Here is a 27,080-nt window from a genome sequence, read left to right as displayed (position 1 = left end):
GATTTGAATATTCAAATCATATTGTAGGAGTTGATTTGAGTTTAGCCCAATTAAGAAAGCGATGCATTACCCTGACCCGCATGATTCGGGTTGCCAGCTCCGGGCTAAGAACTTGATTTTGTTTGATCCAACGGTGGAAGACTGTTGACTTTAAAGCGGTTGGTATTCCCGTCTATGGTTATTGGTCAAGACCAAATTATTTTATTTGCTATAAAAATTACTTATAATATTAGCCTTCTTGCCTTTTCTCTATTTATTAATCGAAGTATTTGCAGCTGTAAGGCAAAAACGAGTTCTTTTAACTATGGATTCTTTAATATCTTGTAAATAATTTTTTTTAAGTTTACCATAGGTTCTTACCATATTCATATCCTCTTTGTTGAATTTTAAATATTTATTGTCTTATTATTATTTATTATTTAGCATTATATACATATATATAGAGAAAAAATTTATATTTTTTTAATCTAGTATAATACACACACACTAATATTCACATAACACACCCATACCCAAATAATTTTTATAATTTTATACATATGATAATAGTATATAAAAAAAACTCAAAATGACATGATTTTATTTGAAAGTAATATTTTATTTCTATTTTTTTATATTAATTTTTTATTTATATTTTTTATTTCTTGAAAAACACAACAAGTAAAATAAAAAAAATTGCAAAACCCTTAACGACATGGGCAAAACATTGTTTATGCCTTTATATTTCATTGCGAACTAATTGTTCAGAATTTTTCTAGAATTGTTTTATGTGCAATTCTTTTAAAGCCAAATCAAATCAAAGGATAATGAATTTAAATTTTTTGCCCAAGAAAAATACTAAAAAAAGAAGGACGATGTGGAAAAGTCATTGAAAATGGGTTGTGTGCTATAAATTTAATTTAATCCTTAAATTTTTTAAATTAATCCATTTAGTCTCTTAATTTTTTATACAGTTATATTTTAGTATAATACTTTATTTTTATTATTATTATTTTTTGTTGATTTGAGAGAGGATAAAGATTATTAAATTTTAATAATAGAGATAGAAAATAATTCAGCTTTATCATTGATTTTTGGCTATTAAAATAATTGGTCTTGATGCCAACAATTTTTATTTTGTGGGAGAGTTTTTTTAAAGTGTTTTTTAACCTTAAAAGTCTCTAGAAAACTAGAAACAAGCTTGATAATATTTATAGTTCCAAGTTAATTTTGAGGTTTTCATGTGATTTTTTAGATTATTTAAAATCATTGATGGATTTATCAAAGTGTTTAGAATTTTTTTAAAGTCTTTGATGGATTTAATGATAGAGATAGAAAATTAACATCGACATTGATTCTCTAGCTATCAATATAATTGATCTTGAAGTCAACAGTTTTTGTTTGACAGGAGAGTTTTTTTTAAAGTGTTCTTTCACCTTAAAAACTATCTAAAAAATCAGATACAAGTTTAAGAATATTTCTAGTTCTAAGTCGATTTCAATTTTTGTGCAATTTTTAGGTTATTTAAAGCCATTAATGGATTTATCAAGGTATTTAAGATTTTTTTAAAGCCATTGATTGATTTATTATTAGAGATAGAAAATTAACATTGACATTGATTCTAGCTAGCAAAATAATCGATCTTCATGTCAACGATTTTTATTTAGAAGGAGAGTTCTTTTTAAGTGTTTTATTATCTTGAAATTATTTCAAAATCCAGATAAGAATATTTATAAATCCAAGTTGATTTTATATTTTGTGCAATTTTTTAGATTGTTTAAAGTTATTAATGAATTCATCAAGATGTTTAAGATTTTTTTAATATTATGGGTAAAAAATAAACTGACAAATAGGTTCTAAATAAAAATAACCATGAGTTTGGATTTTTTAACCACTATAATATCTAAAATATTAAGAAATCAAATGACATGTCGTTTTTTTTTTTTTATTCAAAAGAGTTTCGCTGTGAACAACAACATTTCTTCTTAGTTTTAAATAAGAGCCCCACTTGAGGGCCATTTTCAATTGGTTTAGATGTTTTTATGTTGGTTATTAGGCCTAACAACGCTGGAACTTTTCCTTTCTTTTTTAAATTCAAGCTTTTAAATTATTTTTAAGTTTACATTTAAATTAATGTCCTTTTTATTTGACTTTTTTTTAATAATAGTTATTTTTAATTATTTTGTAAGTGTTCAGGAAGAGGTTATGTGAATTTATCTATATTTTTTTATTTTATATAAATGAAATTTATTCTTTCTTCAACGTGGCCAGATTTAATTTTCCTTTTCTGGCCCCAAATTCAAATTGACTTACCCATCACGAGGCGACCAAAGTGGAAATCTTCGCAAGAAAGATAAGGTCAAATTCGTCATTCAGAAAAATATTACCTGTCGTTACAAGCAACAACAACACGTCAGCAGCACCACATAAATATATAAGCAAATAAAGTCTTCCATAATCCACCCAAGTAAAACATCCCATTATTAAAAATAATAATAAAAACCCCCCTTCCCCTCTCTCTTTCCCTCCCCCCTCTGAAGCTATACATTCGTCGTTCAGCACTGCTTGCTGCACTAAAAGTCCTCGTTTTGATTACCGAAACGACGACGACGCGCTATGGCTTCTCAAGGAAAGAAACTTATTAACAACCCCAACGGTTCGCTCTTTTCTCTCGCATTTTATTTTTATTATTTTTTTGTTACTCGGATTGCTTCTGTGCGATCGTTGTTTTGTGTTTGGTTGCTGAGAAAGCGAAAAGAAAAATATTTAATTATTTTTTTATTTTTTGAATGTTTTTGTTATTTATGTTGCTTATGAGAGAAGCTTTCTTTATTTTGGAATTTATTTATTTTTGTTCACATTTCTATGTTTATTGTAATATTGGCGTTATTTTTGAGTTCTTGAATAAATATTCTGTTTGATTGCCTGGAAAATTTGAGTAGAGAAAAGTAAGAAATGCTTTAGATTTTTATTTTATAAAAAAGACGATTTGTTATTCCCACCACTCCACGTTTTTTATAAAATTATATTGATAGTATATATTTTTTTTCCATAATCAAAATGTTATTAGAATGTTTTTTTTTCTAATTACTAGAAAAAAAATCAATTCAAAGAAAAAAAAAGATTAAATAAAAACTGAAGTTCTTAAAATTTTAAGTACTCTATTAAATTTTCTGTAAAAAATATTTTATTGGTGGATAGCATGTTGTGTAATAAATATTTTATATGCGGATAATATATAGAAGGGAAAAAATATGTTGTAAAGAAATTTTTTTTCCAAGAAATGAAATTAGTTGACAGGTGATAATAAAAACAAAAGGTAAAATCTGATTGTTCTAGATACAAAAAGAAGAATTTCTACTTTTATCTATATTTTCTAGATGTAAATATAGAACCAACATTTAATACCATCATTTGTAATAAATATAACTAGAGGTATTTTGGTCTATCTAAATAATTAAAATAGATCATGGAGTGGGAATAACAAATTATGGGGTTGGAATAACCCCACAGTTCCGTGTATTGTTTTCTTTCTTTCTTTCTTTTTTGTTGCATTGTGTTTTCTATTTTTATTTAATGACCCAAAATGTGAAATAATTTTTTTTCAAATGAAGATAGGTTTCTGAAATTAGGTATGGTTGACTTATAGGTTGATTTCATGTTTTGCTTGACTCAGTTGATGATATTTTTTAAATTTTAAATGTGGTTGTTAATTAGTGAAAATTGCTAAGTGAGGATTGATTGAAGTGATTTTTTATTGCAGATGTAGTAATTGAGTTCATTGAAGGTCTTGTGGAAACCTACCCTGGATTACAGTACCTGGATGGCTTTCCGGAGGTGATTTTTTTTTAAATAGTATCTTTATTTAAAATTTTTAAAGGGACCTTAAATAAATTAGAATTGGTCTTGAATTTTGATGCTTTCATTATTCTGGAGATGCAGGTTAAGGTTGTGTTACGTGCTGATCATGCCAGTGCTATGCTTGACAAAGTTGCGATTATATCAGGTTTGTGGTGCTGGAAAGTATTTGAACATGACAATTTTTAGTTCTTTTGGTGTTCAAATTTGAAATATATATTGTGTGCCTTTAAAACTCTTGATATGCGCGTGTTGTTCGGTTTTCTGATGTTGTTGTGGCATAAGAAGAGAAATGGGGAACTGTAAAGGTATGTGCTTTTGGATGATGAATAAGTTTTGGCACTGGGTTGGTACTGGTGCTAAATGTAGCTATGTAATTCAAAAAGAAATGATAGCTATCACCTTTATTGTTCTATATCCAGGCTGGATAATTTTGCTTTTAGTGTTTTTAAGATCTTCAATGTGTTGATGTGCAAATGTGATGGTGATTTTACTTTTTTTCTGAAACAGTTGTCTGGATAGTTGCATTATTTGGTTGAAGTGAACTGTTACTCCATGGAACTGTTTTCTATTTTTCCATTAGATTTTTGTGTAACATCTCTTCCACACACGTGCACACAGAGCAAATGATTCTTGGCCCAATTTCTCTTAATATTTTACAATACTGTCAGACACATATTATGTTTGTTTGTTTGTGGCTTCCATCAGCAATAAAACCAGCACCTTGAACCCCGAACCTACTTGACATTTGGTCTTGCTGCCAAGTTAAGATATCATTGGTTCCTTTCAAATGATTCTTAGAGTGACATATTTTCTTTTAAAATTGCCTCTTTGAAAGTTTAATAGACAAACAGGAATGACATAAAAAAGGTCCAACTCTAAAGAAACCTGAATGAGATGTGAGATGCATGGCAACAAGGAAAAAAGAAAACTCATATAACGGTTATGATATTGCATTACATGATCCTAAATGATAGAGCTTAAGGATTGTGCGAGTAAGATGTGAATGCTATGGTTTCATCTGATACAGGAGGAGGAAGTGGGCATGAACCTGCCCATGCTGGATTTGTCGGAGAAGGGATGCTAAGTGCTGCTATCTGTGGAGAAGTTTTTGCTTCCCCCCAAGTTGATGCAATTCTAGCTGTATGGTTTCTTTCTATTTAATTTCTTGTTGGAAACAGTTTATATCACCTTATCAGTTATGCACCCCATCCTTCTCTTAGATGGCTTTGCTCTTAATTCAACTTTAGGGTATCCGAGCTGTAACTGGTCCGATGGGATGTCTTCTGATTGTCAAGGTATTGATATTTCTAAACTAATCAGTTGATTATTACTAGTTTCAAATTATTTGGCGTGGCAAGTATTATTTGGGCACCTAAAAGAAGAAAAAACAGAAGCAAGAAAAAAGGGGTGAAGAAGAAAAAATGGACCAAATGAAACTTTCAGAAAGGGGACAATCAACTCTGCAACTTTCTCATAATTTAATTACTCTTTGAAAAATATTTAGTTGTCAGATTTATTTTAAGATTCATAGTTTCTGGTCGGGATGTTGACAGAATTATACTGGTGATCGTCTAAATTTTGGTTTGGCTGCTGAGCAAGCAAAATCTGAAGGTTATAAAGTAGAGGTATCTTTCTTAACTGAACTTCATGTTTCTTCTGCATAGCCAGAGAGAATATCTAAATATAATCATATTGCTTTTGCAGACTGTTATTGTTGGAGATGACTGTGCTTTACCTCCACCTCGAGGCATAGCTGGACGAAGAGGGTTGGCGGGGACTATTCTTGTTCATAAGGTTTTCTCCGTCTCAATACATGTCTGTGGCACACATACACACACAACCTAAGGTTGATAGGATGTGAATTCAGCTTACACTTTTGGTTCTGTTTCTTGTCTTTATTTCTTTTGATCTTTTCCTCCTCCTTTTGATTCTTTCTGCAAATTCAATACTTAGCTTAGGTTTTCTCTCACCATTTTTTTATAAATGTATTTTTTTATCAACCAATTCATAATTTTAGTGGGTTTTCTGTAACTAATTTGATAGGAAGTTTGACCACTATTTGTTTCACGTACAAGCTTTCTTCTTATAACTTATTCTCCCTACACTAAAGGTTGCTGGAGCTGCAGCTGCTGCTGGCCTATCTCTTGATGAAGTTGCTGCAGAAGCGAAACGTGCATCTGAAATGGTTGGAACAATGGGCGTTGCTTTGTCAGTTTGTACATTACCTGGTCAGGTTACATCAGATCGTTTGGGCCCAGGAAAGATGGAACTAGGTCTTGGAATTGTGAGTCATTTCCATGGAGTGATTGCTTTCTTAGTGTCGAAAGAGTACTGGACATCCTTTTGAGTTGATGATACTCGAGTCCATGCACTTCTTTATCTGCACATTTATCATAATGCAATTATGTTTCTACTTCATATGAGGGAGAGAAGGGGTGTGTGGAGCTTCCTATCTTGAGTTGAATCTTTTAGATGCCATGCATTTCACTTAATAGCTGTCCAATTTTCCTGTCATATTCTACTGACCTTCAGTGCTGTCTATTTGCTTCACTTTGATTTCTGATTGCACATTTACGAACTCAATTTCAAAACCACCTTTTCTTTCTAGCATGGTGAACCTGGTGCTGCTTTAGCGGACCTTCAGCCTGTCGAAGTGGTGGTTTCTCACGTTCTTCAACAAATTCTATCACCGGTATGTTGAAAATCTTAGGATTAGCCCTAAGGTACTCATTTTGCTGTATGCTAAATTCAACAGTATTATGCTTTGGTCCCAGGTGTTTGGGGCCTTAGTTATGCGCCCTTTTTGGTAAGAATTGGTGTCGCTTACAAGTTTTCATTTTGCAAGGTAGATGCATGAGATTATGACAACATAGAAGAGACTTTATAGCGGAAAAGACAAACAATTAATGTAGGTTTATGATGCGGCGTATAATGTGATAAAAGCTAGGGTTTTCAAACTCTAAGGTTATAGCCCTAAACACTGTAAAGGAATAGAGAAAATCTCTGATATTTTATTAAAATTCTGAATCTAAATGTTCTCAAAATAAACTAGACATCCCTATTTATACTAGTTTTAGACCTAGTCCTTGTAGGAAAATGATTCCTAATTAAAACATGCCTAACTAATATAATCCATCTAGTATTAAGATTTCTAAATCCTAACAAGTAAAATCCTAATTAAATTGAAATTCCTAATCTAAATAGGAAAAGAAATCCAAATACAACAAGATAAATAAAGACAAACATGTGCAACAACTTCCAATCCTTATTTGAAAGCCTTTCTTATCTCTGATCATCATGGAATTTTAATCTAATAGAAAACAAGGTCTTCATAATTTTCTATCAAAATTCAGCTCGATCTAATAGTCAAATTAAAAGTTATGCTTGATTTACTAAATTGTATCTTGAACTCTTCAAAACCAAAAAATCTTATCAATGAAGTATATAATACAATAAACATAATCATGACAAGAATAATGAAGAAAGTGCCCCACATTAATGCTCTTTAACTCTAGTTAACTATCAGAAATTGAACTCACCACTGCAAAGAAATATATACTTAGAATATAACATTATCATCAATGTATGCATGAGATAGCTTGTTTTGAATATCTTAAATCTAATTTTAGCTAAGATATATCGATGTGTAATTTTTTAATCTTGGCAAAACTTCTTAGGACCTAAAAAATCAACCTCGTATAAAATCGTCTTTTAAGATGATGACAACTTTAGTTGAAGTGTTTGGTCATCCCCGGCAACAATGCCTTGACCATTATTTGATTTGATAATTTCAAAATATTTATCCAACATGGATAAGCTTGGTTTGGATGACACACTCCTTAGCAATTCCAATTACTTGTTCTAGCTTTTCTTTTAGTGCTTTAAGATCTTGAGAATCATTTGATACTAATTTAGGAGCTTTTTTTATTTCTTCTTCATCATTATTAGATGAAACATTGACATGTAGCAATTTTGTTGTTATCAATGAGGTGGTGTTGAAACCGTCTACTTTAAAGAGATGACACCTCTATTTTATTATTTCTTGCTATTTGAGAAGATTGAACATAAGACAAATAATAACAATCCTTTTGCTTATATATCTAATATAAAATCTCCTCATAATCATTTTGTATAAACTCTAAGATTGTCTCAAATCTTTCCATGATGGAGTTATTAGGCTTACCAGTACGAGTTCTATATTCTGTAACTTCACACCACCATTATGTAGCAGAAGAAGAAAGTTTGCGTATGATGAGCCATACTTTTTGATAACAATGAATCTTGTTGAAATAAAAGTGAGCTTTCAACTCTATCAACCAGTTAATAATTTTTTTTTAAAAAAATATCTTCCATCATAGAAAGGAATTTAATTGAATTTAGGAATAGGTCTGGGGTTGGCATGCCCCAAGGTAAGTCTCCAGGCAAGTTTCTCTCCTCTGCACAATCCATGTTTGCGTCTCCCATTAGCAAAGCTAGACCTGCTATGGTTTGCTCCAAAAGATCAAACCATTGTTCCCAATGATCTAGCTTATGCTCTTGAGCCCTCACAATGCCTTAGAGAACCTCCACTCCTGCATTGCATAATGGGTTGCCACCATGTCTGTCCTTCAAAAAGGCCAACTTGTTCTAATACCAATAGACGCAATGTATAACATAGATAAAAACTAGGGTTTTCAAACCATGAGATTACAACACTAAACATCATAAAGGAATCAAGAAATTTTTTGATATTTTATTAGAAGTTTGAATCTGAACTAGACGTCCCTATTTATACTAGTTCTAGACCTAGAATCCTTATAGGAAAATGATTTCTAATTAAAACATACTTAACTAATAGAATTTATCTAGCATTAGGATTTTTAACTAGTACAATCCTTATTAAATTGAAAGTCCTATTCTAAATAAGAAAAAGAAATCCAAATACAAAAAGATAAATAAAGACAATTCTACATAATAACTTCTGATCCTTATTTGAAAGCCTTCCTGACTTGATTATTATGAAATTTTAACCCAAGTAGAAGCAAGGTTTTAATAATTTTCTGTCAAAATTTCAGCTTGATGTAACAATTGGATTAAAAGTTATGCTTAATTTACTAAACTGCATCTTGAACTCTTCTTAAACACTTCAAAACCTAAAAATCTTAACAATGAAGGAAATACCACAATTAACATAATTATGGCAAGAATAATGAAGGAAGTGTCTTATGCTCGTTTTGAGCCATAATACGGTCAATGTGTGTCAAATAAATAGTATAACCCAAAAGCTTAAGTAGTTGGGTGATACTCTAAGAATAATGTTATATCACTCTTTAACATACCTTTTAAAGTAAAAGCTCTTTGCACTTGAAACTAGCACTTGTCTATCATTACCTTGTGCTTAATTTTATTAATTAGAATAAGGATGGTGAGATTCAAACTTCTGACTACATGGTCATTAAGGTATTGATACTATGTTGAAGAATCAATTCAACTCAAAAACTTAAATGGCCAAGTGAGGCTCTAAGAATAATTTTATATTACCCTCTAACATTTGAAGGATGATTTAAATTGTATAACTTTTCTCTCATTCCCAATTTTATTATCCAAGGGCATCAGTGACGTTTTGTGTCCATTTATTTTCATTGTAGTGCTTGATTTTATTTCTAATTTCTCATTATGGATTTCTTTACTGGCACCAAACTTTTTTAATATCTTTTCCATGCATCTCAATTTGGGAGCTATTTTTTCATATGTAAATCCACTTGAATCTATATTAGCTTTCAAGGAGGTTTTAATTAAATAGCTACCTTTAAGATTATGTTAGCTCATATGAATAAGAAATAAGGATCTCTTACTCAGCAGCAAATGTCATTACCCCATTCCTAGGAGGGAACTTCATATATTAATTTTGCATATTTCACTGACATCATAAATGATGCCCTTATTGTTTTTATCATTGAATTGTTGCAGGAGACTAACTATGTCCCAATTACTCGTGGCAATAGAGTGGTACTCTTGGTCAATGGGTAGGTTCTTCCTTCTGTGCTTTAGATTAGCATCTATCATATTAAATTGTGGGAATAATGCTGTTCAAAATCAAGCATTCTATTTTGATCAGGTTGTTGGATGTTCTGAACATCTGAAAGTTTTTCCCGCTTGTTCTTCTGTTGTTTTAAAAATTTCAGACTAGGTGCCACCCCTGGTATGGAGTTAATGATTGCAGCAGGAAAAGCAGTTCCTCAGTTGCAGCTTGAACATGGATTGGCTGTCGATAGAGTGTATACTGGATCTTTTATGACTTCCCTTGATATGGCAGGTTTGGAACCGATATAGCTGTTCATCTCAGTGTTAGGTTTCTTTCATGATTTTTGAAAGAGCATTCTATTAATGACTAATGAATGATGTAGCTTATCTCAGGTTTTGCTTCTTTCAGGATTCTCAATTTCCATAATGAAGGCAGATGAAGCATTTTTGCAACGTTTGGATGCTGCTACCAAGGCTCCATACTGGCCTGTTGGAGTAGATGGTCTGTGGTGATATATCAGGATATTGCTTTTATTATTTGTGGCTTATTGCTTGGCTTCTGATCTATACAATTGTTTTATAAGATAATTTTTCATTACTATTAGCTAGCATCAAGATCTGTTTATCTGTGTTCCTCTAGTAGCTTTTCTAAAAAAAACAAATATAATTTTAACTATCAAGTCAGATTGAGGTTCTTTGACAGATTTCATGTTGATTGATTTCATGAGTTTTCTTCGCAGGTATTCTTCGACAGATTTCATGTTGACTGATTTCATGAGTTTTCTTTGCAGGTAATCGCCCACCTGCCAAGATACCTGTTCCACTGCCACTGTCTCATTCAGCAAAGAGTGATGAGGTATTTCCACACACACACACACATTTCTCTACTTCCATGTGTGATCTTAGGAAAAAGATATCACTTTTCTCTGATTATAGTTCCCTCCCCACAGCTTGGATTTTTTGTTTTTCTACCATTTATTCTGTAGAAAACAGATCGATGACAGAACATGCTATTAGTTATGAATCTCTCTCTTTCTCTCTCTATCTCTTTCTCTGTGTGAGCACGCGCGTGCATGCACGTGTGTTATTGGTAAGTTGTAAACTCCCTTTTCTTTAATTTCAAAATATTCCTTTCTTTCCTCTTCCCTCTCCTTCCATCCTGAGAAACTGGAGTTCAATTGCCTTGCATTTTATTGGGACAAAAAAGTGAGCTCATGTTTAGGCATTGCTACCTAGAAGTGCTATGTAGAGGAGTTACACGTGCTAAAAATATAAAAAGTTCCCTTTGGCACTGAGTTAAATAAAAAATGGTTACACGTTCAAGGAGGGTAATGGCACTGAGTTAAATAAAAAATGGTTACACATTCAAGGAGGGTAATCATTACACATTCAGGCAGATGCCAGTAGATTATCCATGTATTTCTGGTGGCAAAAACATTACACCGGATGACTATCCTTATGCTAATTTAAATAAATATTGGCCTATTTACAATGATATGTTGAATAATGATGACATTAAAGGTAATTAAATAGCATTACTTTGTTTAACCTGACCTCCCTTGTTTGGTTTTGACTAGTCTTTAAGTCGGCCACAACAGCTTAGTGAAGAAGGGCATCTTCTTGAGGTAGCTATTGAAGCAGCAGTGAATGCGATCATTGATCTAAGGGACAATTTAAATGAATGGGATGGCAGAGTAGGTGATGGTGACTGTGGATCAACAGTGAGTCTATCTCGATCTCTGTTTTCATCCTGCAATTCTGACTTGGTGCGCTATAGGGCTAATTTGTCTGCTATTGCAGATGTATAGGGGTGCAACAGCAATTCTAGAGGACATGAAGAAGCAGTAAGTTTGCTTCCCCATTGTTCAGAACTTTTGTAGGGGATATCAGGGTTAAATTATTGTACCATGTTGTATATTTTTGCAATTTTAAGGATGTTTTTAACATATAATGGAATTTTCATATGATTTGTTTGTTTTTAACATATCATGTTATAATGGACTTCATATAATTTTCATATGCAATCGTTTATTTCCATGAATTGATTGGATCTACCAGCAATAAATAAACTACTGCTCCATGGTGAATGGCTCCTCAAGTTAAGAATCTAAAGAATCTATAATACCTAGTATTAGGATGTCCTTTAGTCTCTTAGTAAATTGTTAGAAAGTTTTCATTTCTTGAATAAGGTTTGCGTTTTCCATCACTAACCTGAATCACCTTCTATTTCCAGTTATCCCTTGAATGATGCTGCAGAAACAGTTGGTGAAATTGGATCATCTATCAGAAGAGTTATGGGAGGAACCAGTGGAATTATGTATTTACTCGTGTTGACCCAATGCTTGATTAAGATCTACATTCATTTCTTATGATTCTTATTATCGTTCATGGATATCTACTCTTAAAGCTCTGCATTTTACTTCTTGAAACAGATATACCATATTCTGCAAGGCAGCTTGTGTGCAGTTGAAAGCAAACACCCAGTCAGTTGTCAAATCAAAACAATGTGAGATGATGCTCCTAATGTGGTCACTGTTGGATATGAAAATTTTGATTCTAACTAGTCTCTTGAATCAGGGGCTAAAGCACTTGAAGCTTCCATAGCTGCTGTCAGTAAATATGGCGGCGCTAGTGCTGGATTTCGCACATTGTTAGATGCCCTTATTCCAGCTTCAGCTGTTCTTCAGGAGGTCAACAATAACTACTGTTTTATATTTCCTCTGTTGATGTGGTATTTTCTTTTGATACTAATCTAGTTACTTTCATGAGCAGAGGCTAAATGCCGGGGATGATCCTTGCACTGCTTTTCTTCTCTCATCTGAAGCAGCAGTGGCTGGGGCCGAATCAACCAAACACATGCAAGCACAGGTGAAATTTTTGTTCTTCTTCATTTCTAGATTCCTGTTACTAGTATCTTCCCCAATCTCCTGTTTGATTCAAAGGTCACTATGCAAGTTGACTCTGATAAAACATGGTTCTGACAAAGCATGATGCTTCCATGGTAAAAAAGAGGTTGGTAATGATTTCCACCAATTCTTTGAGCCCATATAGAAAATAAGTGAATTTACATACAGTAAATGATGGATGGACTAGGTGAAATTGCGACCAATTTTACACCCTCTCCAGTACCCATCCTTTAAAACTAAATAAAAAAACAGAACACAAGCGTAGTACTCAGGGAAGGAAGGATTGGGAGAAGAAAAGGAGGTCACTAGTGAAAGAAGTGAAATAACATATCCATACAGGTAGAACTACCGTACGATTTATTTCTTAGAGAACAAAAATCAAATGGAGTGACTTCAAATATAAATAACAGACAGGTTGTCGAGGTAAAAAGATTTGACCGCTGTATATCAAGACTAGACATTTCTTTTAATGCTCTGGGTGGCTGACACGGGTGAATTCTCTTTTCCTCTTCCCTGGAATAATTGAAAAGATGTCAATTCTCCATGCATGTTTCCTTTATAATGTTCTTGTCTGTCCATGTCGACGACCAACCTCGTATTCATTGCTTTGACCACAAAATCACGTTACACGTTCTTTCCTGCAAAAGCACCTCTATATATATTCATGCATAGCATTGCATGTGTTTTGGGGATCTTATGAAATAGTTTATGCAGGCTGGTCGCTCTACATATGTCTCCTCAGACATTCTTGCCACTGTGCCTGACCCTGGGGCCATGGCTGCAGCTGCATGGTATAGAGCAGCTGCCATAGCTATCAAAAACAACTACCAGCTTCATGAGTAGATTGCATCCGCTTTTCCCTCCAATTTGAACTCCCTCTCACTGCAGATTTAAACAAAGAGCTATTTTTTCCTCATGATTGTATGCTACAGCCCAACTAATCAGGCTTTCCGCTTTTGCAAATTTTGCTCGCATAGCTGAGAGGGGGATTTTTATCCATGCCGTCTTACAATCTCTAGAAAAATTTAAATTCCAGAGATTGATCAAATCTTATAAGAGATGACACTAATATGTTTCGGGACTGTTTGTAATACCAGCCACAGGAATTTAGGCTTTTTGGATGTCATGCTGGATTATACATGTAAAAATAGCATTCTGTGTAGTTATTTTGAGACGGGAGGAAATTCCAGGGCATCCTGGAGCATTATTGATGCTGTCATGCCTCCAGTTACAAACACGGCTCGAAAAGCAATTGAAAATCTATTTCCAATTAGAAAACAATAGAAATAACAGATGGATTAGCTTAGAAACAACAATAACTCATGTTTATTTTATATATGTCACAGTACCCGACTCATGTTTCCTCGAAAATCAAGGTTGGTAATACTCCCAGACCCCACAACCCGACAAAGGAGCCGAGCCCAAAACAGATTCCTCAACTAAAAAAAATTTAAAATAAAGGACTCTGCCTTCTAAGACGTCGAATACCACTTGTTAATAACAATACCCAATCTGAAAATACCAGGGCATCTTTTCCAGTTAGCAAGGAGTGAGGGGACTGCAGCAGCATGTAATCTTCCTCACCAAATTCTTAATAATAATTAAAAAAAAGCTAATTAGTCAAATGAAAAAACCATTTATATTAGTCAAATTCTTAGTAGTAAAACAAAAATAGAAGGAAATGGGCTAGCTATTGATTTATTAGTTGTCGTTGTAGTGTTGTAGTGTTTGGGGGGGAGAGAGAGAAAGGATAAGGGAAGTTGTTATGAACAATCCACTCTTTGTAATAAAAAGAAAAAAAAATTATGGTGCTTCACTATTTATATTAACAGTGAAGCACTATCAAATTTTTCAATTTGTTTAGATATTTTAGATAATTCTCATTATGATTAATAATAATTCTATATTTTAAGTTATTTGAATTATGAAATATATTTTACTAGATAGTAGATATTGGTATTGTGAGCATAAACATTTGAAGTGGACATGATATGTTGTTTGAATTTTAATCTTAGGTGTTGTTTGGTAATAAATAATAAAATGGTGATAATGAGAATGGAAGTTTTTATATTTACTTTGCATGTATTTGATAGAAAAAATTAAAATAAGAATGAGAATGAGGAGTCTAAATGATAATAGAAATTAAATATTGTGTGATTCTTGAGGAGGAGATGAGAATAAAAACAAGGAATAATAATGAATTTTTTAAAAAAATTATATATTTTTATTTTATAACAATTATTATTAGCATTACTACATTAACTACTACAACCACCATCAACATTAATGGTGGTGATGTTATTTTTTTTCAAAAAAAAATAATAATTAGTCACAATTATTACACCATTATCCTCACTGTTTTTTTCCAATTACAATCACCTTCTTTTATTGCCACTTCTCACCATTAATTTTTTTAAAATATATTATTTTTATTGTTATATTATTATTATTATTACAATTAATTTTTACTCCTCATTTATCACCATTGTCATCTTTGTTATTTTTATCAGCACTATTATAAGATAAAATCATTCTTTTAATTATTATTCATTCTCCTATTAAAAATAAAAGCATTAAGATTTTTAAATTTCATTTCAATTCTTTGTTATTATTCTAAACACTATTAAAAATTAAGATGTTATTCTTATTTTTTTAGAATTTTTTCCTCGCATCTTTCAACCACACCTTAGAACTTTTATAATGATGGATGCAAACAAAACCCTCCAAGCAAACTCTTTTGAATAGCAAGAGTATATTGAATCATTAGCAATATCCAATACCTAGCTTTAATACTATTTGTGATTCATATATATATTTATTCCCATGAATTAATTTTCTGCTCTGTAATCCATTCAATACTATTTTGTTTGCAAATAACTCTCGTTTATAATTCTTGAAATTATTTATTTTTATATTTAATTATTGCAGCTTGGAATTATTCTTACATGCATGGCTAAGGGATGGTGGGTGACACTTGAAGACTAGCTGCTATTGTTACGTGAAAACTTTACCTTATGATGTTGGCTAATTTATGGATTTGGATTTTTAGAGTTCTTATGGCTTAATATGTGGATTTATTTTATATTATTAAAATTCATGAATGGAGAATTGGAGATGTATTAATTTTTATATTTTAATGTTTTCGAATATAATTTAATATGGTTTTTGTAAAAATAATTGAACGAAGGGATTGGGATGAGTACTCAACGGAATTAAAAAAAAAATTAATATATACCATTTAAAAGAAATATTAATATTAATTAATGTGAGTATAATAAAAACAATTCTAAATATTGATACATTATATTATATAAAAAGATTGATAAAATAATGCAATGGTTTTTTTATTTAAAAATATATTAAAATAATTAATATATATATATATATCATTTAAAAATACAAAAATAATTTAAAAATCATTTTTAAAAAACATGTTTACCACCAAAACAAACACTCGAGGACTTCAAATATAATTACATTTCCCGCCGCAACTACACTAGCATGCTATTCCGCTACATGCTCCTCCACCACAGCCGCCGTTTCTCCTCCTCTGCTGCAATAACTCCTCCCTTAATCACTCCTAAACTCCTCAAACAATGCAATTCAGTTTCTCAGGTAAACCTTATCCACCAACAAACTCTTGTCCAAGGCCTAATTACCCATTTCTCCACCAATCTCATTTCCACTTACCTTGCTATCAGTTCTCCTTCCCATGCCCTCTCCCTCCTCCAAAGCCTCACTCCCTCTCCTTCCGCTGTCTACTTCTGGAATGCACTGATTCGCTGTTCCATCCGACCCGGACTTTTGAACCATTCCCTTGCTCTTTTCCGTAACATGTGGAGACTGGGCTGGACTCCTGATAACTATACTTTTCCTTTGGTTTTTAAGGCTTGTGGGGATTTAATGTGTTGTAGACTTGGTGCTTCGATTCATGGTGTTGTTTTTTCAACTGGGTTTGAATCTAATGTGTTTGTTTGTAATGCTATTGTGACGATGTATGGAAGGTGTGGTGAGTTGGACTATGCGCACAAACTGTTTGATGAAATGTGTGAGAGAAGGGTGTATGATTTGGTTTCGTGGAATTCAATTGTCGCTGTTTATGTGCAAAGGGGGGATTGTAAGAATGCGTTGAGGTTGTTTGATAGCATGTGTAAACTGGGTGATATTGATATGAGGCCGGATGTTGTTAGTCTTGTGAATGTGCTTCCTGCTTGCGCATCGATGGGTGCGTGGTTGCATGGTAAAGCAGTGCATGGTATTGCAGTGAGGAGTGGGTCGTTTGAGGATTTGTTTGTGGGTAATGCGTTGGTGGATATGTATGCGAAGTGTGGAATGGTGGATGAGGCAAGCAAGGTTTTTGACAGGATTAAGGAGAAGGATGTGGTGTCTTGGAATGCTATGGTTAATGGGTATTCACAGATTGGTAGGTTTGAGGATGCTCTTGGTTTGTTTGAGAAGATGAGGGAGGAGAATATTGAGTTGAATGTTGTGACTTGGAGTGCTGTTATTGCAGGATTTGCACAGAGAGGACTTGGGTGTGAAACTTTGGATGTGTTTCGGGAAATGCAAGTTTGTGGGTCAAAGCCAAATGTGGTTACCCTTGTGTCTCTTCTTTCTGGTTGTGCTTCGGTTGGAGCATTGCTTCATGGGAAGGAGACTCATTGTTATGCCATAAAATGCATGTTGAACTTTGAGGGGAGTGATCTTGAGGATGATATTATGGTGATTAATGCTCTAATTGACATGTATGCAAAGTGCAAAAGAATCAGCATGGCACGCACCATGTTTGATTCCATAGAACCAGAGGATAAGGATGTGGTGAGTTGGACTGTTATGATTGGTGGATATGCCCAGCATGGTGAAGCCAATGATGCCTTAGAATTGTTTTCCTGGATGATCAAACAGGATGGATTAGTAAAGCCGAATTGCTTCACCATATCTTGTGCCCTAATTGCATGTGCTCGTTTGGCTGCACTGAGGCTTGGTAGACAAATTCATGCTTACATATTACGCAATCATTTTGACTCTGCCTTTCTTTATGTGGCCAATTGTCTCCTTGATATGTATGCAAAATCTGGAGATATTGATGTTGCTAGATTTGTGTTTGACAATTTGAAGCAGAAGAATTTTGTTTCTTGGACATCCCTAATGACAGGTTATGGTATGCATGGCCGTGGTGAAGAAGCTCTTCAGGTTTTTGATGAGATGAGGAGAGTGGGTCTTCAGCCTGATGGTGTAACCTTGCTTGTTGTGCTCTATGCTTGCAGCCATTCAGGAATGATTGATCAGGGGATTAAATTTTTTAACAGCATGAGCAAGGAATTTGGGGTTATTCCTGGTCAAGAACACTATGCTTGCATGGTTGACCTACTGGGTCGTGCTGGTCGCTTAAATGAAGCTATGGAGCTCATTGAAGGTATGCAAATGGAACCAAGCTCGGTAGTGTGGGTGGCATTGCTTAGTGGCTGCAGGATCCATGCAAATGTGGAATTGGGGGAACATGCTGCAAAGCAACTGCTGGAATTGAACTCAGAAAATGATGGATCTTGTACACTTCTTTCAAACATATATGCCAATGCCAGGCGCTGGAAAGATGTGGCCAGGGTCAGATCTTTAATGAAAAATAGTGGAATTAGGAAGAGACCTGGCTGCAGTTGGGTCCAGGGAAAGAAAGGCACCGCAACCTTCTATGTTGCAGACAAGACTCATCCACAGTCAAAGCAGATATATGAAATCCTGAGAGGCTTGACTCAACGGATTAAAGTCCTTGGATATGTTCCAGAGACCAGCTTTGCACTTCATGACGTGGATGATGAAGAGAAAGGTGATCTTCTTTTTGAACACAGTGAGAAGTTGGCCCTTGCCTATGGCATCTTAATATCAGCTCCAGGGGCACCCATCCGGATCACCAAGAACTTGCGTGTGTGTGGGGATTGCCACAATGCCATTACCTACATATCCATGATCATTGACCATGAAATCATATTGAGAGACTCAAGCCGCTTCCATCATTTCAAAAAAGGGTCTTGCTCCTGCAGAGGTTATTGGTGATGCTGGAATTATAGATGTGCAGTCAACTTTCCCCCCCTTTGAGAACTACAAGAGGTATTTAGATAGTTTTGTAGGCATGAAGAGGATAATTTTACAATTGTATATTTGTACTCCCCAAGGAGGGGAGGCAGAAAATTATAAAATGGCTAATTTAGAAGATTATTGAAAATTTCTTTGTTGCTCTCATGGATCATTGTTTCTTTCCTTTCCTGGTTTATGCTTTTTTGTCCATCCCTTGGGTCTGCAGCTAAATTACTCTCAATTATAGCCGCCAAACCTTACTTTTCTTTTGGGACTTTAACTTTCAGTTTATTTATTTTTTTGGCTGACAAGGCTGTATATTGCCAAGTTTGAAATCCTGAAACAGAGTTTGCATATTTAAATGCAAACTTAGTTGGTATTATTTAGATGAAATTCTGAATTTCATTGGGATATTATGAAGGAATTTGAACGGCCTTTGTTTAAAATCTTTGGTTTGGGCCCTAGAGGATTCAGAACTCAATGTTTCTAAGCTTTAATTCAGCTGTCTTTCTTGTTCCAGGGAATAATCATATAGATACCGGATGCACTCCCCTTGATTAGAAGCAGCAGCTCCAAGTCAACTGGATTGATGGAAAAAGTTGCTTAAATAATAAGCAAGATTCAAATGGGAGTGAGCAAAGCATAAAGTCCTTTTCAGCTCAGCAGCAGCAAAACAGTGAAGCAAGGGCTCTCCCTAGCAGCTGCAACATTGTCCCCAGCAGAGAAAAGGATAAACACAGAGAGGCGTTAAGAAAACAAGAAATAAACCAAATTAACAGTCTTTTTTGTATAAGGTATTTTGACATACAAAATCCTTTCTTTTCTTTCTCAGGGTGTGTAGATACCAGAAAATAAGAAGGCGGTTGATAAACTGGTAAAGCTACTCCTGCTAATAAGTGACAAGATAATACAAGAGAAATTCTGAAATGTTTTCTGTATTTTTCACTAAGAGAGTTACAATATATATATATACATCAAGAAGTATCAAATCCTTTAATTCTAGGATCTAATAAACATAATAAGATTCTTTAATATTAGGCCTAGACAATAATTGAGATCTTTAGAGAGAATCCAGGGATATGCAACTATGACAAAAATAGAATAAGAAAAGGAGAATATACTCACAGCTACAAAAGAAAGACTAATAGCTATTAAAGAAAGGAAATAAAAGAGAATATATCGACATCCCCCCTCAAATTGATGCGGGTAGGTCGAACAACATCAATTTGTGACTGAGAAACTTATGTCGTTGGCGTGTCAAGGCTTTTGTAAAGACATCAGCGATTTGAAGAGCAGTATTGAGATGAGGAAGAGTGATAACACCGCGAGTAAAGGCCTCCCTAATATAATGACAGTCCACCTCTATGTGCTTGGTGCGTTCATGGTAGACCGGATTTGCAGCTATTTGAATAGCACTAGTATTATCACCATGAAGTGGAGTAGGAGCAGTAGGGGGGAACCCAAGTTCAGAAATAAGACCACGTAACCACACAATTTCAGAACAAGCTGCTGACATGGCTCGATACTCAGCCTCTGTAGAAGATTTAGAGACACAATCCTGCTTCTTACACTTCCAAGAGATCAAGGCATCTCCAAGAAAAATGCACCAGCCTGTAATAGATTTTCTAGTATCTGGGCAGCCAGCCCAATCCGCATCACTATAGGAAGTCAAGGTAAGAGTAGAATGTTTGGGAAAAAACAACCCACGAGTAGGGGACCCAATTAAGTATCGAATAAGACGACGAACGACAGCAAGATGAAGATGTCGAGGTGTCAACCCACGAGTAGGGGACCCAATTAAGTATCGAATAAGACGACGAACTGCAGCAAGATGAAGATGTCGAGGTGCCTGCATAAATTTGCTAACTATATGGACAGCATAGGAGATATCAGGCCTTGTAATTGTTAGGTAGATAAGACTACCAACAAGTTGCCGATATAAAAAAGGATTAGGCAAAAGCTCGCCTTCATCTTTTCGGTATTTCACATTCACCTCCATTGGTGTATCAACAGCAGTAGCATTCTTTAAATCAGCAAGCTCAATGAGATCCTGAATATATTTATGTTGATTTAAGAACAAACCATGATCTCTAGAGTGAACTTCCAGCCCCAAAAAATATGTGAGATGTCCAAGATCTTTCATTTGAAATGTACTATGTAACATATGTTGAAGCTTGGTGATCAACCCAATGTCATTACCAGTGAGGATAATATCATCAACATAAACTAAGAGAAATACCATACCAGTGGTGGTCTTGTAAAAGAAAAGGGATGAATCATATTGACTTTGTGTGAAGGAGAAGGTGAGAAGAGTGTTGCGAAACTTCTCAAACCAGGCTCTAGGTGCTTGTTTCAACCCATACAAAGAGCGTCTTAGTTTGCAAACTGCATTAGAAGCCTTTATGGACATACCAGGTGGAAGTGTCATATAAATCTCTTCCTTAAGATCCCCATGCAAGAAGGCATTGGTTACATCCATCTGATATAAAGGCCAGGCTTTAGAGGCTGCAATAGCAAGAAGTGTTCTCACCGTAGTCATCTTAGCAACGGGTGCGAAGGTTTCTTCATAGTCGAAGCCATATTGTTGTTTATTGCCAAGAGCAACCAATCGAGCTTTGTATCTATCCAAAGATCCATCAGACTTGAGTTTCACAGTATAAACCCACATGCTCCCAATAGGCTTAACATGTGAAGGACAAGAAATAATGTCCCAAGTATGATTGGCCTTAAGTGCGTGAAGTTCTGCCTCCATGGCTTGTTTCCAGCACTCATGTTCGCTAGCCTGTTTATAACAAGTAGGAATGGAAATAGAAGACAGAGTAGTAGACATAGCTACAGGAGTTGAGAAACCATACCTTTTAGGAGGTTTGTGAGGTCTAGAGCTTCTATGAAGAGGAGGGGGAGCATAGGAAATGGGCAGAACAAGATCAGATGTTGCAGGAAGATGTGAAGGAACCTCGGTGAGACCTGAAGAAAGAGCAGAAGCAGAAGTGCGTCTATGATAAACATAACCAGGTTTAAACCTTTGTATTGGTGTGGACGACTTAGGAAAAAATGGTAAAACAGATAGAGCCAATACAGAAAGCTGTTGGGTGCAAAAGAAAGGCTGATTTTCAAAAAATATAACATTCCTAGAGACACGAGTTCGACGTGCATGTGGATCATAACAAAGAAATCCTTTTTGGGTGACAGCATAGCCTAAGAAAGCACACTTGACGGATTGGGCAGTAAGTTTATTTCTCTCATGTGCAGGAAGGTGAACAAAACAAACACATCCAAAAATATGAAGATTGGAATAATTTGGTGCATGTCCAAACAAACGAACATAGGGAGAATCATTGTTCAAGTGAGGAGATGGTAATCGATTAATTAAATAAACAGCAGTACATAAAGCTTCACACCAAAAATGAGAAGGAACATATGACTCAAGGAGAAGAGTTCGAACAACATCAAGAAGATGACGATTCTTTCTTTCAGCCACACCGTTTTGTTGTGGGGTGAAAGGACAAGAACGTTGTGATATGATCCCATGACTTTGAAGAAAAAATTGAAATGCATTTGACATATATTCACCACCTGAATCAGATTGCAGAATTTTAATTTTGGCAGAAAATTGTGTCTCAACTAAGGCAAGAAGGGCTTTAAACACAGAGAAAACCTCACTTTTAGATCGAAGAAAATATACCCAAGTAAAACGAGTGAAATCGTCTATAAATGTAACAAAATATCTATAATGTTCATGAGAAATGACAGGTGCAATACCCCATACATCAGTATGCACGATTTCAAAAGGTTTGGTGGTGTGAGTTTTATGCAATGGAAAAGGAAGTGTTTTGCTTTTACCAAGTTTGCAAGATGCACAATCAACAATATCATTATGAGAAGAAGTTGAATTTTTATTTCCTAATAAACCAGATTTAAACAAGACTCGAAGTACATGAGAATTAGGATGTCCTAAACGTCTATGCCACACCTGATTATCACAGTGAGCAGCATTACATGCAACATAATTTAACATAGGAGAGGGAGATAGAAACAAGGGAAATAGACGTCCCACTTTAGGTCCCTTCACGATCATCTTCCCGGACACTTGATCCTGCACAAAACAACCAGATTTGGAAAAATGAACATCACAATTGTTGTCAACTAATTGGCCAACAGATATAAGATTAGTGGACAGCTTAAGAGACAAAGACAGTATTCAGAAGGGCTGAATATCACCAACAGCTGTGATAGACAAAGGATTACCATCGGCAGTACGAATATGAAGATTACCTTTATATTTTTTAACATTATTTAAAGGTAAGACAGTGTTGGTCATGTGATTAGAAGCAGCAGAATCAAAATACCAAGGCTTAGGAATGGAATTTCGGTTACCTGAAAGGCCTAAAGCAGAAAGGGCAGAAACTATCATTTGTTGGACCATTTCAGGGGTAATAGAGGACTGACCAGGACTAGGAGTATTGGAGGAACCAACCGAGACATTATAGGCGGTTTCAGATTTCTTTGGAGGCCGGATGGAGCAATCTTTGATGATATGCCCTGTTTTCTTACAATAGTTGCAGAATTTTTTGGTACAAGTAGTGGCAATGTGCCCAAATCCTTTGCAGCTATAACACTGAACATTTGACATATTTCTACCTCCTTTAAACCTCCCTTGAGCAGTGTATGCAACAGGGATTGGAGTAGAATTTTGAGCTTTCTGCTCCAAGACAGCTTGTGTAATGATCCGTTGTTCTTCCCTGAGAAGCTCTCCTACACAAATATCCAAGAAAGGAACTGGTTCTCTATTCATCAGGTTGGACCTGATTGCTTCAAATTCCCCTCTTAACTTCATTAAAAATTGATCACGCTTGCTAGTCTCATGCACACTTTGAATAACAATAAGTCCTTCAAGAGGTACACTTGCATACACAATGTCTGTGTACTCAGCTCAAAGATTTACAAAGGAAGAATAAAACTCTTGTATTGACATACTGTCTTGACTGAGTTGACCTAATTCGAGTTCCAATTGGAACCTTCGTGCTGCATTGCTTTGGTTGTAAACTTTCTTCAGATAATCCCACATTTCTCTAGATGATTTGTAAGGCTTGAGATTGAGAAGCATGGAGTGTTCCATACTTCCAAGGATCCAAGACATAATCTGAGCATCCTTCACCTCCCATTTCACATATTTCTCCTTTTCCTGCTCACTGTCAGGTGCAGGAACTGTCCCAGCAATATGACCCCATAATTCCTTTCCCTTGACAAAAATCTGAAACTGGAAAGCCCAGGCAGAATAGTTCTTTCCAGTAAATCGAACAATAAAATGTTCAGATCGTTCCATAGACAAGATTTAACTAGAAACAAGAACAAAAAGATCAAGTCCAAGAAAAACAGAATAAAAGAACCAGATAAGGAACTAGACACAAGATGAATTGATTTCAGAATTTTGGCTCTGATACCATGACAAGATAATACAAGAGAAATTCTGAAATGTTTTCTGTCCCCCTTTCACTAAGAGAGTTACAATATATATATACATCAAGAAGTATCAAATCCTTTAATTCTAGGATCTAATAAACATAATCAGATTCTTTAATACTAGGCCTAGACAATAATTGAGATCTTTAGAGAGAATCCAGGGATATACAGTTATGATAGAAATAGAATAAGAAAAAGAGAATATACTGACAGCTACAAAAGAAAGACTAATAGCTATTAAAGAAAGGAAATAAAAGAGAATATATTGACAATAAGGACCATCCTGTCTTTCTCTTGCCCTTTTTCATTATTACAGAAATGAAATGTAATATCTTCTTATTTCTTTTGCTTTAACTTGCTTTTGTCCTGATGGTTGATTGCAACTGAAATGACTGACCTAGTCCCTAGTATTGTTTTTGTTTTTATTACTTGGCTTTGCCAGATTAAAAATGTTCACAGTTACCCTATAATAAAATCAAATCTACGGTGGGTGGAATGGTTGTCACGAGAACGGAACTTGCATACAATTCTGATTTTCAATCTAATTTGGAGAAGTTGGAATATGCATGTCTCTCAGGGAATGGTTGACCTCTGCTCATTCAATTTTTACAGCACTTTGCACTCCATGCATGAAATGAAAGTACGTCAAAAGTATGAAAAACATATATGAATCATTTGTTCAATTCGTGATGTTTAAGATCAAAATTCTTGGTAGTGTTACATGTACTTACATGCATATTTGCTTTACGTGGAAGCAAAGGGAGTTCCTAATGTTGTTCAGAAAGTAGTATTCTGTGTTGGGAGGTGAGCCCTTTCATTGAATTAAAACTAGCAGGATAAGGTTTAAAGGCATCAACCATGAAGTGTATTCTTTCTGTGATGATGCTTGTAGCCTCTGTAAATTTTAAGCTGTTTATGAATCCCACAGATAATCAAGGGCCGTGTTTCACAGTGCTTGGAATTCATACGACAAGACATGTTTTTTTTTTATTTTGTATTGTTCGTTAATGCCGTTATTCCTATTTTTCCTTCGCTTATCATTACTTTTTATGGTTTTACAGGTCCTTATCAACTTGTATCCATACATGCAGTGGTTGCAGAGGATGAAGTTGTCCCCAACTCTATGTATAAGAATTTTGGGAGGATGAAGATGAGCCTGCATCTGTGTGTCGATGCTCTTTTTTGTTCATGAAATTAGCAGTTACTCAGCTTATTTGCAGAATCCATATGCGATTAGGTATATTCAGTCAATACTCGTGTGCACTTGACATGATACACTTTATATTGAGTTAGGCCTTGTCTTTATAGACTGGTTCGTTCAGATGTCTAGAGAAGTTATTAAAAAAATTAATTATTTCCTCTATTTATATAGGAATATAATCCATATAAAAATGTAAGTTTTCCTTTAACAGAAAGTTGTTGTTATTATTATTTTTTTTAACTCAAAATTAATTTGATATAACTTATAAAAATATTGTGAAATATCACTTTAATTCTAGTAATTAAAATGATGTTAAAATAATTAATTTAGAATAAAAAAATGAATTTTCATGTTACCAATAAGTTTCTTTTAAATCTACATCAAAGAATTAATTTTATTTAATAACTTCCTTTATTTTCTAGGCTATCATGTCTTTTGGTGATTTGAACGCTATTGTAATCGAGCGACTCGCCTTCGTGTGTGTGTAGGTATTTTCAATGTAAAAAATTAATTAAAAATTAAAAAGCTAATGTATATATTTAATTAAATAAATTAAAAATTATATAAATCAATAAAAAACAAAAAAGAGTCAATACTAACTAAAAATTAAACTAAAGAGTTACAAAAAAGACGTAGATTATAAATAATCTCGCAACACATGTTATAGAGTAACAGTTTTATTTTTTAAAATAATTATTTATTTAATTAAATAATAATAAAAATAAATATGAGAAATTAATTGAATGAAATTTAAGAAAAAAGGAACGCTTGTAAATATTAGAAAATAATATCACAACCACAATCTTATTTGAAAACCAAATAAAAATCTAAAGTATATTTTATTTAAAAATACTTTTTTAATTTATTTAAATCAATTATTATCAATTGAAATTGAATACTTTCCCACACATATTTAGTTACTCTATTTTAATTAATTTAAATTTAAATAAAAAATCTAAAGTTAAAGAGGATGAATCAGTGCCAGAGATCACATTGGTTTCATTAATTTGATAAGAAACCATGATTTATAAACAAGTACGAACTAGGCAACTATAGCTTGAAGTGCCAAAATGTAATTAATTTTATTTAATGTACTAAGAATATTAAAACAATTATTTTGAATAACATTTTCTAACTATATTATTGTTTTTTATGCTAAATTATTATGAAGTTGTTTCTTCATTACATAATGTTTAATTACACTATTTGACGTGAATTTTGGAAGTTTGAGCAATTCAATACAAACCTTTTCTAATAAAATAAAAACTGGTAGAAACAGTTTATCATTAAATTGATAAAAATAATTTATTATTTTATTTCCTATCATAGTTGTTTGTGTGTTTAGTGGGTAATAATATAGTAACTAACCATCAATTATATCATTATTAAAAGAGAAAAACACCCTTAACTTCATATAATTTGGTTAATTTTTCATTTACTCGCTATTTTATAAAATATTATAGTTTATATTCTAAATTTTATATGTGATAGCACTTAATATTCCCATAAAAAAATAATAAAAATATTTAATTATTTATAAGATTGTCATTATTTTTTATTTAACAAACATGGAACCCTTACATTAAATATTATAA

General features: G+C 33.8%; 3 protein-coding genes across 4 annotated transcripts; 2 read left to right on the top strand and 1 right to left on the bottom strand.

The window, feature by feature from the left end:
* The first annotated feature begins 2,434 nt into the window (after window positions 1-2,434).
* LOC105108211 (putative 3,4-dihydroxy-2-butanone kinase) lies at window positions 2,435-13,960 on the top strand. The gene is made up of 20 exons (XM_011002438.1): window positions 2,435-2,635; window positions 3,743-3,816; window positions 3,922-3,985; window positions 4,868-4,980; window positions 5,088-5,135; window positions 5,394-5,465; window positions 5,545-5,634; window positions 5,951-6,124; window positions 6,449-6,532; window positions 9,790-9,845; window positions 10,005-10,135; window positions 10,253-10,345; window positions 10,635-10,699; window positions 11,421-11,564; window positions 11,644-11,687; window positions 12,077-12,160; window positions 12,276-12,349; window positions 12,421-12,533; window positions 12,616-12,711; window positions 13,464-13,960. The coding sequence occupies exons 1-20, from the start codon at window positions 2,596-2,598 to the stop codon at window positions 13,590-13,592; spliced, it is 1,788 nt and encodes a 595-aa protein (XP_011000740.1). The 5' UTR covers window positions 2,435-2,595; the 3' UTR covers window positions 13,593-13,960.
* Window positions 13,961-16,216: 2,256 nt separating this feature from the next.
* LOC105108209 (Tetratricopeptide repeat (TPR)-like superfamily protein) lies at window positions 16,217-25,532 on the top strand. Of its 2 annotated transcripts, XM_011002436.1 has the most exons (3): window positions 16,217-18,854; window positions 19,342-19,615; window positions 25,376-25,532. In XM_011002436.1, the coding sequence occupies exon 1, from the start codon at window positions 16,251-16,253 to the stop codon at window positions 18,798-18,800; it is 2,550 nt and encodes an 849-aa protein (XP_011000738.1). In that variant the 5' UTR covers window positions 16,217-16,250; the 3' UTR covers window positions 18,801-18,854; window positions 19,342-19,615; window positions 25,376-25,532. The 2 variants fall into 2 exon arrangements, with proteins under 2 accessions (XP_011000738.1, XP_011000737.1); XM_011002435.1 differs by lacking the exon at window positions 25,376-25,532 and having other exon boundaries at window positions 19,342-19,712.
* LOC105108210 (uncharacterized) lies at window positions 23,023-24,167 on the bottom strand. The gene is made up of 2 exons (XM_011002437.1): window positions 23,790-24,167; window positions 23,023-23,648 (listed from the first exon to the last, which is right to left on the bottom strand). Exons 1-2 carry the CDS (start codon window positions 24,145-24,147, stop codon window positions 23,023-23,025), a joined length of 984 nt encoding a protein of 327 aa, XP_011000739.1. The 5' UTR covers window positions 24,148-24,167.
* Window positions 25,533-27,080: the final 1,548 nt, after the last annotated feature.

The sequence above is a fragment of the Populus euphratica genome, unplaced genomic scaffold (genome assembly GCF_000495115.2).
Source record: "Populus euphratica unplaced genomic scaffold, PopEup_1.0 scaffold184.1, whole genome shotgun sequence".
NCBI lineage: Eukaryota > Viridiplantae > Streptophyta > Magnoliopsida > Malpighiales > Salicaceae > Populus > Populus euphratica.
Note: the sequence above shows the minus strand (reverse complement) of the source record. Positions and strands in the feature narration are given on the sequence as shown.

Coding starts and splice junctions, on each gene's coding strand:
- LOC105108211 (XM_011002438.1), top strand. CDS start 2,596: ATGGCTTCTCAAGGAAAGAAACTTATTAACAACCCCAACG. Junction 5,136..5,393: donor GATGTCTTCTGATTGTCAAG/GTATTGATATTT, acceptor GGATGTTGACAG/AATTATACTGGTGATCGTCT. Junction 11,565..11,643: donor ATGGTGACTGTGGATCAACA/GTGAGTCTATCT, acceptor CTGCTATTGCAG/ATGTATAGGGGTGCAACAGC.
- LOC105108209 (XM_011002436.1), top strand. CDS start 16,251: ATGCTATTCCGCTACATGCTCCTCCACCACAGCCGCCGTTTCTCCTCC.
- LOC105108210 (XM_011002437.1), bottom strand. CDS start 24,147: ATGGAACGATCTGAACATTTTATTGTTCGATTTACTGGAAAGAACTAT. Junction 23,649..23,789: donor CAGTCAAGACAGTATGTCAA/TACAAGAGTTTT, acceptor TAATGAAGTTAA/GAGGGGAATTTGAAGCAATC.